Source organism: Agelaius phoeniceus, chromosome 21, assembly GCF_051311805.1.
Source record: "Agelaius phoeniceus isolate bAgePho1 chromosome 21, bAgePho1.hap1, whole genome shotgun sequence".
NCBI lineage: Eukaryota > Metazoa > Chordata > Aves > Passeriformes > Icteridae > Agelaius > Agelaius phoeniceus.
Window position 1 is genome coordinate 4,714,630 of NC_135285.1, and position 18,352 is coordinate 4,732,981.

General features: G+C 44.9%; 1 protein-coding gene across 1 annotated transcript in view; it reads right to left on the reverse strand.

The window, feature by feature from the left end:
- Window positions 1-2,446: 2,446 nt before the first annotated feature.
- BRINP1 (BMP/retinoic acid inducible neural specific 1) overlaps window positions 2,447-18,352 on the reverse strand; it is a 94,130-nt gene continuing 78,224 nt past the window's right edge. Inside the window, exons 6-8 of the mRNA XM_054646601.2 lie at window positions 16,000-16,236; window positions 9,779-10,001; window positions 2,447-4,216 (exon numbers count right to left, since the gene is read on the reverse strand). Of these exons, the coding sequence (XP_054502576.2) occupies window positions 3,076-4,216; window positions 9,779-10,001; window positions 16,000-16,236 (1,601 nt within the window). The 3' untranslated portion in view covers window positions 2,447-3,075. The remainder of the gene's footprint in view (window positions 4,217-9,778; window positions 10,002-15,999; window positions 16,237-18,352) is intronic.

Here is an 18,352-nt window from a genome sequence, read left to right on the forward strand (position 1 = left end):
TGACAGCACGGCTGTGCCAAAACTCCTTCCCTGTCCCTGCACTGCTCCCCAGCCACGATGGGAACGTTAACTCACGTGCCTCTCTCAGCACGCACTTGCTGTTAAATCCAGCCAGGATTTAATGTTGTCTTGGCACCCAAAACCTTTCTTAAGGTTTATGGAGCTGCCCCCATTGCTGAAGGCAGTAAATGCTGGGGGCTGCTCATCCCAAGGCATCATTAAAGATACATGAGGGCAATTGATTTGATCCCTACCAGTGCCACAAACACCAGGCAAGATTTAGGTAATGTGCTGCTAGTTACCCACGAGATCTGAGATTTAATTGCAGCTTCTTTGGCTTCCACTCACTAGACCTGGATTCTTATCTCAAAGGAAAGAATTTATCGAATTAATTTCACTCTGTGTTGGCACAGCCACTATTCCCAGCCATGAGCAAATCCCATCATTGCATGCAGGCTGCAGCTCAGGCAGCAGTCAGTATTTTTAGAGCTATAACCATAGTTCTTTCAAGTGTCAGCTCTTTGGGTCATACATGTAATTTAAACAGTACATTTCTATTCCCTGCTTAGATGGATGTAACTGTCAGGAACATTATTTCTACTGATAATTACAAATTTGACATTCATTTCCCATGAATACTCTCTACTATTTGCTTAAAACTCACCTCCATGCATACGATTGCTGCCAAATGTTCTCTTATCAGAAAGCTGAGGCAGAAATGTCACATCTATAAAGAACACTCTTGGAATGGTGAGGTCTAATATGATTTTCTGCTACACAAAGCAAAGACCAAGCAAATGAAAAACAAACACTGGGAAAAATGGGCAGCCCAAGGCCTCTTGTGTGGACTGCCCAGGTGAGAGAGAGATCTTGATCCAAGGTAGGGAAAAAAAGCTCCCACTAAAGGAAATATCCCTAAAAATATCCTCGCTGTTTAATTCACCCAGTTCTTCTTCTGATGTCAGACCTTGGTGACTAATCCCCCTTTTTGGGGTTTTTCTGATTATCCAAATTGCTTTTCTTATGCCCTCAATTGGTAGCTCAGCAGGAGAGTTCAGTGAATGTATATTTTCCTTAAGCTATCCAGTTTCTTCTCAGGAAATTTGGATGAGAACAACCTAAATCATAGAAATTAAATCTGAAACCAGCCTTAATAGCTCAAGCCCCTGGCACCACATGACCAATACCACAATGCATGAACTGATGTTACTCTCAGAATCTCAGCCAAAGTCTTCAAATAAAGTCAAAATTCCTACAAGACTGTTTTGAACTCTGTTGAACCAACACGTTAAATCTTGAGCCAGACCTGAATCTTGGTCTTTGGATCAGGACTGTGCCCCTTGCTCAGACCCGTTTTCCCCAGGATGCTCCTCCACCTCTGGAAGCCATCAGGATCAGAGATTTATTTTTCTCTCCCTTTCTGAGCGGGCAGGAATTCCAGTCTCTCACTAGCACTTCTCAATCAACTTCAACTAAAAAAAACAGTGAAATTAAGAGAAACACCTCACTACTCACCTCCCACAGTGTTCAGACTTCATCACCCAGCTCAGATGATCCTTCATTCACACAGTCCATTCAACATCCTACTTTTTGTTTAAATCCAAACACATGTCCCCACACATTCAAAAAAATTTTACCCACCTTTTGGTTATTTTAGTATTTTTTTGATAACTCAATTTTTTTAATTTGGCTTTATCCTTGCAAACTCAGGATATGTTTGGTTGTTGTGCTCTTCCCTCCCACCCCTCCCTTTTACTAATTTTGCATATATTTTAATAAAATGTTCTCATATATTTGCTATATATTTTTTTTTTTTTTTGTGGACAAAGTGTAAGTGAGACAAGGATATTATTCACAGCCACAGAAACATAAGAAAGTAAAAAGGATTTTTTTCCTTTCCCAGTGAACAGAGATGACCTATGTACCCTTCAGTGTCTCCAGGTTTCCTTGGAAATGTATTCCCTTGCATTGTGCTTTAGTTTTTGTGTTGATGAGGGTTACCCCGTGCTATTGGAAAACCCAGCACCTGAGGCAGAAAGACAAACTCAGCTTTGCCTTTATGATTTTGGCTTTCTCTGATTTAGGGACTATCTAGAAGGGTCTGAAAGATGAGTGAGGGAAGATTTACAGGTGCTGCTCCTCCTCTGGCACCTCTGAAGGCAGCACCAGCCCAGGGCAGGGCACAAACTGCAGGTCAAGCTAAGAAAACCAACACATCCCATTTTCCAGCATCTGCTGAGTCTCTACCTCTGGTGAAATGTCTTCCAAGATGGAAATCCCAAAGGGAGGACACCTGAGCCCTGCACCCACCCTCCACCTTTTCTGTGTGGTCTCACCAAGGAGGTGAGAAAACTCATCAGTTGTAGCCCCCAAGGGCTGCCATCCCCTCCTGTCCTCCAGCAAAGCTCAGCACAGGCTGCAGGAATAACTCAACATAGAGCTGGCATAAATCTCAACAGAAGAAATATCTTTTATCTTTAACCATTTACTCCCACTATAGGAATAATGGTAGCTCTTTTACATTTACATATAACTCTTGTTTGTTTGTTTGTTTGTTTGCTTTGATTTTTTTTTTCTGTATGTCTCTTTGTCTTGGCACCTGCATAGCAGAAAACTTGACAGTTCAGTACAGAAGTTTGCCCCTCTCTCTGCTCCTCCCTTTATTTCCTCTGCTGCCCCTGAGGACTCACAAGCAACACCCCCAAGGTCAAGAGAGAGTACGGTGTTACCCTTTTATGACGGATTATAGAAATAACAAACATGCCTGACAGTCTTATACAGCGGCTAGAACGGGTTTAGTTTTCAACAAATGAAGAATTTCCTCTTTTTTTTTTTTCCTCTTTTGTATATTAATTACATTTTACAAATCTTATTTTTCCCCTTTTCTTTCCCCCCACTTTTACTTCTTCCTTTTTTACTTTTTTTTCCTCTTTCTCTTTTTTCTTTTTTTTTTTTCTTTTTTTTTGTGGGTTTTTTTTTCGTTCGTTCGTTTGTTTGTTTTATTTTTCTTTTTTTTTTTTTTTTTTATACAGCAAAAGGATCAATCACCAAAGTGTCCATTGCTAAGTCCAGGGGTTAGCAGAGTTTGGCTGTCATCTGGTCGGACTGTTTGAGGATCTCGGTGTTGTACAGGTCCAGGGCGTGGTTCACTCGGATGATCTCGCTGTTGGTCAGCTTCAGGCGGTGCTTGAGCATACACGAGAACAGATCCAGCTGCGGCTTCCCCGGGGCCACCGGAGGCGCCAGGCGGTTGATTCGGTCCCGAATATCCAGCAGCAAGAGCATGACGGAGGAGGAGGAGTAGAACTGCCCGCCCTGCGTGTAGGACTGGTTGACCTGCTGCACCGCGCTGCGCAGGAGGTCCGCGTTGAAGCGCAGGCTGTAGCCGAAGACCTGCACGTCTGAGATCTTGATGTAGAACTGGCGCTTGGTGGGGTCGGAAAGGTCCACGGGCCCTTGGCCAGTCTCGTTGCGCAGGAGGGAGGGCAGCCGAGTCCGGCTGCGTAGGTAGATGTGGACGGTCTCAAAAAAGGTTTTCCACCGGTTGCCCAGCAGCAGGGTCCAGTTGTAGCACTGGCTGTTTTGGAGGCGGATTTTCTCCCAGCGCGGGTAGCCGTACTCCCCGAAGGGCATGTTCCAGCCCTCCGAGTGGCTCCCGCTGAACGGGTTGACGTAGACAAAGAACATGGGGTCCAGGCTGCTGTTGCGCATCTGGCAGATGCGCATGGAGATCCCGATCACCATGTGGATGAAGTCCATCCGGTTCTTGTTGCTCTTCAAGGTGAGGGACATGCGCTTGCGCCACCGCGGGTCGAAGAAGGTGTCCAGGCGGATCTCGTTGCTGATGAAAGTGGTGTGCACGTACAGGCGGGAGTCCATCTTCTGCAGCAGGTACTTCAGCTCCAGGTCCTGGAAGTCCAAGTCCGTCTCAAAGCTGATGAACTGCTCGCTCCGCTCCGAGTCCACGTTCTGGGGCTCGCAGCGGCCTCGGTAAAGCTTGTAGCCCTTGTTGCACGAGCCGCAGAGGGAGATGTTGGCAAGGCTGCACATGGCACAGCTGTTGTTGCCCCCGATGATGCAGGGGATGGGGCGCTGGCACAGACTGGTGCCACCGTGGCAAACGCAGCTCCGCTGGCTTTCCAGAAACGTCCCCCAGAACCCGTTCTCGTTGCAGTAGAGCAGGGACTGGACTCGGGTAAGCCATTCCTGTATCGTCCTGCAGGTGAGGAGGAGGAAGAATTAGCGCTGTAAGGCCTCACAGGGAATCAGTGTTGGCATCTTGCTGGAGCTACAGTGTTTTCAGGGATATGTCTGAGGCAGAGCTCTCGGAACATCAATACCCTGCCGTGGCATCTGGGAGCTATTCCAGTCTATTTCTAGACTGAATCTTTCATCTGCTGTTTACTCCTCTGGTGATGAGCAAAATCCTTCTAAGAAATTGCCACCAGTTGGAAATGCTCACCTGAGCTCTCTATCTTCACTCTGCACCAGGAGCCAAGACAGGCACTGTGTCCTGCCAAGGATCCCAGCAGGGCTCTACTGACATGGGAATGGAGCTGATAAAGCCATGCCAGAGTCTGTGGGGCTATCAGGACATCACAAGGGCAGCAGAACTCCCAGGCTAGCAGGAGGAAACTGCTCTTCAGGTCATTGGCAATTGGCTCCACCCTCTAAAAAACAGATCCATAACAGGACAAGGCAAAGCAGGCAGCAACCTCTGCTTATGAGCTCAGAACAGTAGAAAAGAAGGTGGAAGCCAGGATGCTTAGAGACAAAGCTGCTAAAACTATTCCTCCTTAAAAAAAAACCCCAAAAGTCTTCTGCTAATTAATCACTTCTTGAAGTCTCTTCCTTAAAATCAGCCCCGCTCACCCACCCCTGAGCCCCACCACTCCCACAGCTGCTGGATCAGCACTTTCAACCCCACATCCTGCAGCCCTGGAACGACTCCTAGAAAATGACACTGCAGCCCACGTTCACTTTTTTTGCACAACCCACTTGCCACGTTGCCTTGTTCCCCCTTTTCCCCCCTTCCCACTGCCCCAGGAAAGCTGGGTACAGCGGCTCCTTTCTCAGCAGCCTTCAGCAGAGCCCTGTGTGCAGCCGCTGCTCCCTCCCCTCCACCTCCCCCCTGGCTAATGAATACTTCATTGTCTCCTCTGGGCAAAAAGTTCTTGGTAGTGCTGCAGTGAGAGGACTGGCTAATGACAAATTAGGATTCAGCCCCTGTAGAACAGGAGGAGTGATTATGGACAGAGGCTCTCAGAGCTGGATTAGTGAAATTCATGGCACCTGCATCGCCTGACCTCCGAATAATCATTAAGCTGTGGGCTGTATCAAAGAAGGCATTAAATGATACAGCAGCAAAGAACAGCAAGATGATTAGGGGGAGGGAGCCAGTGGAGGGATGAGAGTGTAAAACAGAGGAAAGCACTGGAAGGAAAGAAATAATCAAGGAGCAGAAACAGAAAGATTGGGAAAGAAAAAGAGGAAAATGTGCAGGTAAAAGGAAAAATGAGAGAGAAACACAGTGGGCAGGAGTAACGGGTGGAGAAAGGGAAAAACTGCAACAGCAACCACTGAAAGAAAAGCAGGAATGAAAAAGCAGGAATGAAAAGCAGGAAGAAAAGGAGTAAAAAGAAGGGCAAGGAAAAAAGGAAGGACATTAGAAGAAAAATTCTGAAGTGTTGGATATGGAAACAGACAATTTTTCATATTCTTCTACCCCTGGTACAGGGCTGACAGGGTCTCTTCCCCCTATTCCCAGCCAAGAGGAGCTCTTCTGCTGGTGGAAAGGACAAGGCTGGCTGGGGAGCTTGGGAGCAAGGCAGTGACCCCCATAAATATCTGCTGTAGAGGGAGACAATCACAGCCCTAGTCCCTCAAAATGAGCACAGGGCTCCTCTTAATTCCTGGGACAGCTCTGCCCCGAGGGGAGGGGACAGCACAGCACAGTGTGCCTGTAAAACACAGCCACAAGCTGACAGCAGCAAGCATTTCCAAACCATCCCAGGGACTGAGGCTGTCTTCTGCTCACAGGTGAAATTTTGCTCACTTTTCAGCAATACAAATATATTTTCACCCATCTGAATCTTTGTGCTTCCTGTTTGGAAAGCCAGTCAAATGCACCTGGATTTGTGCAGTGCTGGACTGATGCTTTACACAGGTTTTATGTGTTGATAACGCCCCTGAGTTGCTGGGCCATGGACTGCCAGGCCATAGGAATGAAATAAATTAGAGTCAGATGACCACATTCTGTCCATTTTGGGTATTTTCTGTCTTAGCAAAAAAAATCACTGGATAGTAATCTTCTTTATACTAACAGCCAGCAGAACAAAATGGGAAAGAAACCTCAGCTGATATCTTGAAATGGATACCAGTAAATTTCCTGTTCCCCAGATGAACTTTGTGGAGGATGGATGGGAGGTTGTTTGTGGTGTGTGTGTGTGTGTTAGCTTTCAGCAAAGATACAAGGAAGACTAAAAAAACCATGAAGAAAATGAAACAGGAGACTACCCACCATCTCCTGATGGCAGTAATAAAGGATGTAATTAAATAAAAATGCAGAATCCAGGGCAGAGCTGGGCATCAGCTACAAACACGACAATGGGAAGTGTGAGAGAGTGAGAGAGAAGTAAAGTGGTATAAATTACCCCATTTTTTCTTGCGACTGGGACAGGTTAAGAATATACACAGGACCAGCCAAAGCCCTTCAGCTGACAGGAGGTAACTTTTTAAAACACACCCCACTGACGGCTCAGGCTCATGGCATTGTACCCAAGAGGTGTCACAGCAGGAGAATGCTGGAAAAATCCACTGCTGAACAGCTGGAAACCAGTACCAGAGTAGCCCCTGATCCTCATTTAAAATATTCCCAGGGAGGTGCTGGGAATCCCCACCCCTGGAGGTGCCCAAGGAGCACCTGGATGTGGCACTCACTGCTCTGGTTGGGGTGACAAAACGGGGATCAAGCCCAGGCTGGACTCACCAATCTTGGAGGTCTTTCCCAACCTCAATGATTCCATGATTCTAAAGTGAAAATAAACATGACCTGCAGGCCAAGCTCTGAGTGAGAATTACTTTGCAGTGCTCTCTGACTGTTGCTCACTGGACATGTGGCTCCCTGGCAATGCTGGGAACAGGCAGCCAGACAGATTTTGGTTTTTATTTGCAGGAAAAAAGGCAGGGACTTAAATAATTTCCTTTGTAAACTCACCTTTCGCTTTCCAACCATCACTAGCTGCTCTGGGGGTACTTTTGGGTTTTCTGTACAGGAGAGTGAAGTAAAAAATGCTATTTTTTTCCTCAGCAGCTGTGAGATGTATTTTGGCTGCAGGCCAGAACATGTATAACCCTTCTCTCCATTGGACGTTATTTCTATTTTACATCCAGTGCTTTAAAATAAAACTACAGGTGATCATTCGACATCAAAGTTTTATTAACTGAGGAGTGGTCTCCTTTTTAAACCAGCTGACTTGCCTCTGTTTTAAACCTGTAAACTTTCCTGGGTTTTGACAAAAGAAGTACAGACCAAATATATCTATATCTATATCTATATCTATATCTATATCTATATCTATATCTATATCTATATCTAATCTATATCTATATCATCTATATCTATATCTATATCTTTATATATTGATATATCTATACATTTATCTATACTTCCATAGATAAAATATAGATATATAGATATATAGATACATAGATATATAGAGATGATATATAGATATAGAGATATAGAGATATAGAGATATAGATATTTCTATCTCCTTAGCCATTGCAAAGGGTCATGGAGAACCAGCCTAATTGCCAGAATCTCTACTCTTCTTTTCTTATCTTCCTTTTGGAAGCACCACCTATTCCTTTCCCTGAGGACAATCAACTGCAATCTTTTTTTTTTAACATTGCCTTTGAATGTATAATGCAGGCTTACAATTATGTGTATTAGGGAGAGAGAGGCTTGCTCTTAATAGAACCAAGCCATCCTTTCAAAGCCACTGGCATGCTTGATGAGCCTCTGTCATTCTGTACAGCAGCAATTAGAAAATGAGAGTATTTCCCAGCTCTGTGAGGAGAAAGATGGGCTGCACCTCTTCCACTATAGAGCTCCTACCACACTGCTCCCCTGCCTAGCTGCAGATGCAGAATGACAAACAAGAAAAGAAATTATAATATGCCTGCTCATGTTGACTTAAACAAATCAAGCACATCAGTCAGTTAAAAACCCATCTGCCATCATCCATTCCACCCTCCTTCCCCCACATTTCATTGTAGTACTTGGAGGCTCCCTTTCTGCTTGGCTGGGTTTTTAAAATAGATGATAAATGCTGAAGACATATTTGTCTGAATCTTTTGGAGTAACATGGTTGGATGGAGATTTCCTCGCTGCTGCTTCACTTTGTTGTTGTTGTTGTTGTTGTTAAAAATTCAAAAACAACTAAAAATTCCACCTTGGACATGCCTTTGGCTGCTCCAGCACTCAGCCTGGTCAGAACAGCTCAGCCACTTGGCAGGGATGGGGCAGGTTTAGGAAGCTCTCCAAAGACTTTATTTCATAATCTCTTACATTTAATAGATATTTCTCCTCATCCCTAGTAAGTCCATCAAATTTTTGTCTAGAAACATGAGATTTCTTGGTAATTAAAGAGGTGTTAAGCCCTGGAAGGGGTTTTCTGAGCTGCACAGTGATGAAATGAAAAGTCAGCGTGTTCAGCAGCCAGGGAGCTGGATGAGTGCTCTAGACAGCAGTCAATCTGTCAATTTTGTCTTGAAACAGAATATTTAGGTAATGAAGGAAGTGAACAAACAGTTTCTCTTCAAATATTAACTCGGCCTGACCCTTCCAAGAGAAGCATGCAAGAAAAGGCACTCAGACTCATTTGTTTTCCCCCAAGATTTTCCATATTGCTTCAGTCCAGACAATGTAGAAAGACACAGCAAGAGATGTTTATGAAAATCCAGAAATGCAAGCCTCCAAAAAAGGAATTGAAGTAACTCAGCTACAGGTTAGGGCTGAAAGGAGCCAGCAGGAGGGGATTATCAGATATCAATAATTGCTGTAGCAGTGGAAAATGCTCTCCTCCACATATAATAAATGGAAAATCTGCTCTCTCCACCTATAATAACCCTGCCAGGCTTCTGCTCAGTGAGGTTTTACAGGTTCACGCTGCATCTCACAGCAAAAATGTGATGTATTGCAAGGGAAACTAAAGCTTCTCCTTTCACTCTGGAGATATTGAGGAGCACAATCCAAGAATGGACTGAAGCACCTTGTGCTCCACATCTCTCTTTGAACAGCAAGAGGAGGCTGAAAGCTCAGCTGTGGATCTTGAGGGGAAAACCACAAAAAAAGCAGAACAGACTGAAGATATTCTTGCAGAACTTAAAGAATAAGTGATGCCCTTCCCCTGGGTAGGTAAAACCACACAGAAGGGATGTGAATGTAATCAGGAATGTGACAAAAGTTACCTACACCTCCAGGAATTTCCAGATTTTACCGTTTTCCCCAAACATCCACGCCAACACCCCCTACATCCAAACACATCCTGCTGGGATTAATCCCAAACCCAAGCCCAAGACGTGAATGTAATGAGGAATGTGACAAAAGTTACCTACACCTCCAGGAATTTCCAGATTTTACCGTTTTCCCCAAACATCCACGCCAAGACCCCCTACATCCAAACACAGCCTGCTGGGATTAATCCCAAACCCAAGCCCAGCTCCACCAGGCCCTGAGCCCAGCTCCCCCATGCCCGAGGAAGGATGGAGGTACCTTTCCCTAGGCAGCTGGTGGTTAGGATTGTGCCGACACCGGACGCTGAGGCCAAAGAGTTTGCGGGCGGTGCGCTGGATCTTCTGGCGCTGGGCTTCCAGCGAGCTCTGCAGCAGCTTGTAGCGGTTCTGCAGGTCCCAGTCGTTCCCCCAGTGCTGGTGGATGCTCCCAATGGTCAGGAAGTGGTTGCTAGGTAGCCTTTTCATGAAGGATTTGAACTCATCTGGAACACACACACACACACACACACACAAGAAATGGGGAGAAATGCGGAGGTTTCTGAGCTGTGACAAAGGTTTTGTTGGCAGGGTGGAGAAAGAGCGGTGGTGATGAGGCCATCAGCTCTGCCAGGGGAAGGTGATGCCCATTAACTCACTGCTCTGAGTTAAGCCACTAATCCCATGGCTGTTGCTGCTCCCATATAGGAAAAAACCCCCTATAGTGAATATCAAGGTGTAACAGCACAGTTAAAATGTACACGGTGGAGGAAAGAAAAAAAAAACCAACAACAGAAATTCCCTGGAACATGAGGTTATAGTGTAAGGGTTATAAACAAAAAGCTGGGAGTTGCAATCATTTTCAGTTAAAGTGTTCTCATTTACGTTGTTTTTCAGCTGCTCCTGAAATGCTGTTTGTTGTTGAAGGCAAAGCATTTTGCTGTGTAATTAAAAAAAAAGGGGGAGAAACAAAGATTTAAAAATTCCCCAGAGGAAAGGTTTGGATGCTGTTAAAATGTCCTGCTTTTGCATTTTTTAAAATGAGCAGTCTGATTCTTACCTCTTATTTAACTCCATTTGAAGTTAAATGAGTTGCATTTTGTAACGAGGAAAATAAAATGAAACAGTTTGCAGGGCTCGGGTGAGAACAAAAGGTGTCAATTTTAGCCAAAGGAAGAAATCCAATTGATCGAAGAATATATTGTTCAGTATTGCTGTTTGTTGTGTTTGTTGTTTTTTTTTGATCACTTTATTTCCATTTTATTTTGCTTGATAATGAAAAAAACCCACTGTTCTGCAGGGTTTGTTTGAGGTTGTTTCGTTTTTTTCATCACAATCATCAATTCTGATACTGTTTCTGTTTCTGATCAGCCCCTCCTTCCTACCTGAGAAGGGTGGTTTGCTCAGATTCTGATTACCAGGCTGGGACAACCTCAGATGAGGAAAAACCAGATGGTTCCAACTTTCTCAGGGGAAAATAACTCAATTTTTGATGCTAGAAAACCACATTTGACACAGTGAGACCTTGAGAAATGCAATGAGTGGGACAATAAGAACTCCATCAAATGCAATAACAACAAGAGCAATGTTTTGTACCAGGAGAGAAAAACCCCAAGTGTCAGCACAGGCTTGGGCACAATCAGCTGAGGAAGGTCCTGGGGGCTGAGGTGGGTCCACATCCTGCTCTCACTGGAAAAAAAAAACTTCATACTGGGCTGAATCCTGCTTGGGGACGCTGATATTCACCCTTTCTTGGCAGTGTTACACCTGGGGCACCCACCTAAAAGGGATGGACAAGGCTGGGAGGGCAGAGCTGAGGGACATTGAGGTGCTCTGAGCTCTGCAAAGTCAGGTGTGGGGAGCTGCACTGGTCTCACTTGGTAAAGAGGAGGCCAAGGGATATTTAATTACAGCAAAAGGTACTCACAGATATGAACAAAACTCCTCTTTTGAGAGACACTTGCTGTAACAAGGAGCAATACACAGTTTGCAGCTTGAGAAATTAAAATGATTTACTGAAAAACTTCATCACTTGGAGGTAATGCAGTGCTGGAACACGATCAGAGATGTATAAAAATCTCTCATTTTACACTCTGCTAGGCAAAACCAAGGCTGACCTGACCTGGTGCTGGCTTTGGTCCTGCTTCTAGAAGGAAGCTGGACTAGGACCCTGCCATAAACTTCCCAAACAAGCCAACAAGAAGTATTTCCTCTACATTATCTACATTATTTCTGATCCTTTCCCAATCTTCTTTTTTTTTTTTAATTCCTTCATCCTATTTTCAGAAGGAAAAGGAGAGCTTGTAAAGGCTGACATCTTTTCAAATAAGAAAAAGAAATAATCCATAGAATTAGCGGAAAAAAAATCAGATAATTTAAATCCTATAGTACAAAGTTAAAGATATTTGCATAACAGATTTCCTATGCAGGAAATTTCCTACTTGCAGTTCATGCTTAACTGCCCAACAAAGGATATTTGTACATCAGGCAGTCCCATCCTGCCATGGATGGTAAGTGGATGTTCACATCCTCCTCATACAAACAATCATCACCACTGCACTACCAACATCCCTGGGACATCTGCTTGTCTCCTTTCTCCCCCAAAAACAACCAAGAGATTTTTTTTTTTTTAGTAATCTCTCAGGTTTTCACTGTGTTTTTAATGCTGCTGCAAGTGCCCTTCTCCTCCTCAGCCCTGACTGTGCTTTTCCGTGGGCCTCTGGAACCACCATCAGGTGTAATTGCTTCTGTTGACCATGCTGATTACTCCGGGTACCTTTCAGCAGTAAAAGCCTTGCATTTGCTTCCCGCCCCTTATAAATCAATTTCCTCAAAAGCCTTTTTGTGCAGGAGCCCAGGCTCTTTTCCCTCTGATGATGAATGTGGAACATTTTTCATCGAGACGGGCGAGGCAGGAATTTCGGTGCAGTGTGCACATTTTGCTACCGCAGTGCAACGTTGGGGGAAAAACAAATGAGCAGCAAATCTGGCAAAATAAAAGCTGGATGGGGTTGTTTAAAATTAGGGTGATGAAGAAAAAGAAAAGTACTTTAAAACCAACATCGTTTCTTCATGATTTATATTTATTTATAACTCTGCCTGAAAGCCAGTGGTATGGATGGGGATATTCCCTGTTTCTGGGAATAGTTCATACTCAGCCCTTAGAATTTCCAATTAATTAACAAGTCTGTTTGCATTTGTGGTTATTTGATTCCTCTGCACAGCAGACCTTGCTGATGGCTGGAACTACACCTCCCGTGATGCAGCCTGGCCCCTCTTTCTGCTGAGTCACCCCATCCCTAAGGCAGTCCCATGGCAGTGACTCAGCATCACAAGTGGCACCACGGGGAATTGGCAGGTCAGACATCTCTTTCACAGATGAAATTTTCTTTTTGCCAGTGTTAAAAAAAAATAAATAAATCCCATTTACATCAGACAGCAATAGTCTCGAATAAACAAACAAATTAACTCCACCAAATGACTTAATTAAAAGTTGGCTTTTTTTTTAATCCACAATCACTGAAGTTTTTGACCAGCCACTCTAAGATGTCAAGAATAAGGCAGAGTTATTTTTCTCAATTTACCCACAAGCAGTGAAGCACAGGGTAAAAAATTTCCTGAGCTGATTCAAAGCAGCTTCAGTTCACTGCAGCCTCCTTGACTTTGAAGATACTATTCCAAATCACAGCAACTCTTGATTCACCCTGCACAATTTTTTTCAAATTAACAGAGGATCCAACACAGACCAGAAGCAGAATACAAATGTTTTGGGCTTTCAGTGGCTTCCTGTGCAAAATGGTATTTTGCTTTCAGAGCACTCCTGTGCCTTTCAGTCCACTTTATTGGAAAAGCCTTCAGGTGTCATCAGAGATTTCTCCTCTGCTGTTCATAATGAAGAAAATCCTCTAGTTATTGGGAATATTTATTAAAACAAAGGAGCAAAACACTAATACTGCAGTCTTTTGTGATAGCAACTTCTATCTCAAAGGATAAGTTCACGCATGATGCATCAAAGTGATGAATCAGATGCAGCAGCTTTAGACATAAAGATAATCACTCCATCTAGCCCTGAAAAGCCTCCAGCCCTGGGTGGAATATGGCAGAAATTGCACTGCAATATGTCACTTGAACATGGCAAATGAAAAACACCTTCCCCCATTCAAATCTCAAGGGGAGGGAGCCTGGATATAATTATCTGCCCTGGCCTGTGCTTGGATTGAGTGCAGCAAGGACAGGATGTGGGGCTGGAACTCCCCTCCCCACAGGGCTCCCACCTTCTCAGTGCTGGGTGGGATCCCCTGGGATGGGAAGGGGTTTGGTGAGACCAATCTGTGCCTCTTGAGCACCTTTTGTGAAGATGCTGTGCCAGAGCCAACAACTGCTAACACATAACCAGTGGCAGAGCTGTGCTGGCAGGCACTGCCAGTAATCCTTGTAAACTTGTGTGCTACTGAGCTGGCAAAAGCTCCTGAAATCCACATTTCTGGTTTGCCCTGGGGTTATCCATCCTGCTACCATGATATTTTCTGAAAAATCCCTTCACCAGGATTTTTTCTCCTGGCAAGATAAGAAGCCTCAGCTTCTCCTTGTTTTGCTGCTCTGGAATGTGGTCTGGAGATTGTTTATCCAAACATGTGAATTGTTTTTAATTAATAACCAATCACAGCCAGCTGTGTCGGACTCTGAGGAGTCAGTCACGAGCTTTCATTATCGTTCTTGTTAAGCCTTCTGGTGTGTCCTTTCTCTTTCTTTAGTATAGTTTAGTATAGCATTCTTTTAATATAATATAATATCATAAAATGATAAATCAGCCTTCTGAGAACATGGAGTCAAATTCTCATCTCTCACCTCATCCTGGCGACCCTCCCAACACCACACCCAGCCCATCCATGAACCCACAGAAACTCACAGAACACATCTGACCTTGCTAGCTGGTGACCTGCTCCTGGAACTGCCCAGCCCTGTGGCTCCCCAGGGTACCTGGGGGATCTGGTCAAGGTGGGCATTAACCTTGGGCCATTGACTCCCACCCTGGCTGCTCTGGCTGCTTGAGCACCAGGGTGACAGCATGAGTGGGACATAAGGACCTGTGCAGCAGCACAAACACCGTAGGGGCCACGTGTTGAAGTGTGAAGCAAATCCTCCACAGACCTTTGAGGAAACATCACAGGCTTGTCACAGACATCTTTTATGGAAAAGCCTTTCCTCAGGATTTTTCCTCCTCAGAAGCTGAGAGGCCTCAGGAGCAAAATGTAACCAATGGTTATCTGCTGCTGTGGAATGCAACAGGTGCATCTGGGATTGGGCTCATGTGGTTGTTTCTAATTAATGGCCAATCACAGCCCAGCTGGCTCGGGCAGAGAGCCTGAGCCACAAACCTTTGTTATCATTCTTTGCTATTCTATTCTTAGCCAGCCTTCTGATGAAATCCTTTCTTCTATTCTTTTAGTGTAGTTTTAATATAATATATATAATAAAATAATAAATCAGCCTTCTGAAACATGGAGTCAGATCCTCGTCTCTTCCCTCAACCAAAAACCCCTATGAACACTGTCACACAGGCTACTGCATTTCAGCCTTTAAAGGGATTAAGGTGGCATTCAACATGAAGAAAGAAGTAAAACTTATGAAGGATTCCTCTTGAATTGAGCTAGGTGGTCCTTTTCTCACAGTTTTCTTCCTGACATGGAGATCTGAGCAGTTGTGACAATAATCATTGAAGAAAATGTGTCTGAAAGTGGCTGGTGAAGACTGAAAGATGAGAGTCAGCACAAGGACAGGCTCCTTGATGAAGTTCTGCTTGGTGCCTGTGTGGTTTCAGGGCAGACAGGCCACTTGCTAAAGGAGATAATTCACTGAAAGTCTTGCTCTTTCCTACCTCAAGCCCTCAGGAGTGTGTATCCTGTGAGTACAACACACCTACTACTATGGGTAAACTACTCCCACTGCCATCACCAACACAGAACAAACTGTGCTGACACCCCCAGCCTCACCTGGGGAGAAAGTGGGAAAGATAAATGTTCCCAGCAGCAGGGAACATTGCCCTGCAGGACAGAGGAGTTATTTTCCCTTCTTCTCCCTGCCTCAAAGGAGGTGTCATCTGGCCTGTGTGATCTTCTCCCTCTGAATTGCTTTCACCAAAGCAAAAGAAAGTATTCATTCAAATCTGAAAAGCAATTTCTGCATCATTCATATGGTGGAAGTTTCTCTGTAGAACTAGTAAAAGAGAGATTTGGAGATGGTTTAGTATGAAAAATCAGATTTTTAACCAAACATATACTTCCATGGAAAATATCCCTGTACACATAATTCCATGTCTGGTGTGTGTTCCTGTCTGTGTGTTTAATAGAGGAAAAAAGGGTAGGACTTTCAAGACTAAGATCCTGGCTTTGGGTTCAAATCTTCTATTTTTTAGCCAAACTAGAGGATTATACTGAGGGAATAAAAGGTTTTTACCAGGTTGTAACCTGCCACAAATTGAAAAAGCAAGTTTTGGTCAGTTACCTGAATTCTCCAGATCTTTATAGGCTTCTGTCCAGGTCTTGGCCATGTTTGCCAGGGTGTACTCCATGATCTGGATGTCGGTGATGGGGCAGTTGCACTGCGGGAACTCCTCGGAGCACTGGCAGCCACACTGGCTGTCCCTGCAGATGTACTCGCCCTCCCCATTGCACATGATGTAACTCAAGGCAGACTGGACAAACTTCTCTTGTAAATACTGAGGGAAGATGATCTGGAGGCCTGGAGAGAGAACAACAGGGTTATGGAAGGAAAATAAAAGTAAATAAAAAAGTAATTTCAGGCATTTGTTGCTCTTTTCAAAACACGTTTCTTTAACAGTTTGAGAAAGTTATGGTGAGGAATTAAAAGCTGTCATGAATAAGGAAGGAACAGTAGTGATTTAGCTGAGAACAGAGCCCATCTCCTGTGCAGGAGAAGGGTGACAAGAAACTTCCCCTTCCCCAAAACCCATTTCATCCCATTCCCAGATCCCAGTACAGTACAAGGCCCTGATTGCAAAGCCTCCCTTATTCCCAGGTGTGGTGTTTTTTGTGTCCTGAAACTAAGTGCTAGTTCAGAAGCAGTGAGCATTATGCTGCTCTGACCTGTTTAGAGAGATTCTAAATGGGTTTGGTTCCACAGAAAAAAAGGGAAATACACACTGAAAGGGAAAATAAGAAGGAACAGAAAACAGAAGAAAGGAAAATACCACAAGAGGGGATTTATAAAAGTCCCTTGCAGAGTTAAGTGCCCAGCTCCCACAGCATAAATACAGGAGTTGGGTACCTGAGCCTTCACAGCTTGCTCCCTGCTAGGAAGGCTACTTGCCAAATCCTATAAAAGTGCAAATGGATTTAGTGCCGATGATTTCAGTGTTGCTTGGCAGACTTACATTAGCAGGGAGATCTATCCCCTTGTCCCTTCCTGCATGGCAAGTGTTTGTGTATGCATCCATCTGTGCAGGCAGCAGTGTAAGTGCCCCTTTGCTCAGGTACCAGAGATGCAATAACAGTTTCAATGTTTGCCCTGAGCACAGTGTGTGTGGTTTTCCATCCTGTCCTCCTCCAGACTCCCTGCAGATCTCCCTGAGGATTCCCAGCTGTTTGCTTCTACCTGGCCAGTGCTGCCTGTCAGCCCCTGTCAGTGTCTGTGGAGCACGAGGCAGGGGACAATAACCCCAAACCTTCCAGGGACCTCTCAGGTTTCTGTGGTTGAGATGACCCCCAAGGTATTAAAGAGTCTCTTTTTTCCCAGCCCCATGACCGAAGAAGAAGTTGAGATTCCTCGGTTCTGCTTTTCAAGGTTGTTTATTTTTCCTTATCTATCCCATTCTTTCTCTGACCTGCTGAGATCTGTCCAGCAGGTCGGGTTGTGGCACAGTCCCTGCCCTCAGGGTGGTGTTAACTTTTTATACTAAGAACTACGTGTGCTTTATTTACAATAATTTTCTGATACCTATCACCTATGTTAGACAGTCTGTCTCTACTCTAAAAAAATCCAAAAGTGCCACCATCACAGCAGAAGATGGAGGACAAGAAGAAGAAGAAGAAGGACAGGACATGCCCAGATTCCTCCATCTTGCCTCTTGAACCCCCATTCTAAATCCCCAAAATTCTACTTTTTCACCCTGTAACACATTAACTATCATTCTACTCAAACCCTTGTGGCTTGTAACTCCTCACACGAAGTTGGTAATTGTTTCCATGGGCTAAAATCCAAGGCACAGGTGGTTTTGACTCCGTGCCAAGGTCTCTGAGCCCCCTGCCAGGGTGTCAAATCCCCCAGGGCAGCCAGAGGAATGTCCTGGGTCCTGACAGGGACCCCCTTGGAAGAGGGCAGGTCTGGAGTGGCAGTGTGAGGAGTTTGTGGCAGTGCTGAGGCAGGTCTGGAGTGGCAGTGTGAGGAGTTTGTGGCAGTGCTGAGGCAGGTCTGGAGTGGCAGTGTGAGGAGTTTGTGGCAGTGCTGAGCTGCGGTGCAATGGAGGCACGCGGGTCAATCCCCCATCTGTTTGTGCTTCTGCTGTGCTGCATTACCAGAGCCATGCCTGACAGCTCACTGGAGTGGAATGAAAATCAGACAATAATTCAGAGGATGAGAGCGTGCAGGAATGGCAAAAAGGGTTGTGACCCCTTTCAGGAGTGCAGGCCCGTCTCTGATGGGTTGTGTTCACCTCAGACAAGAGGAAAACAGCAGGCGGTGACCCTGGGACCCCCATTACCCTTTTGCATTTGGATCCATAGAAGCACCTCAGCCTTAATGAGGTCCCTCTGGAAGAGCAGGTTTGGGGGCTCAGGAGGCTGTGGAAGGCACAGGGAGCCCTGGTTCCCCTGCCCCTGTGCCTGGTGGCACCAAGCTG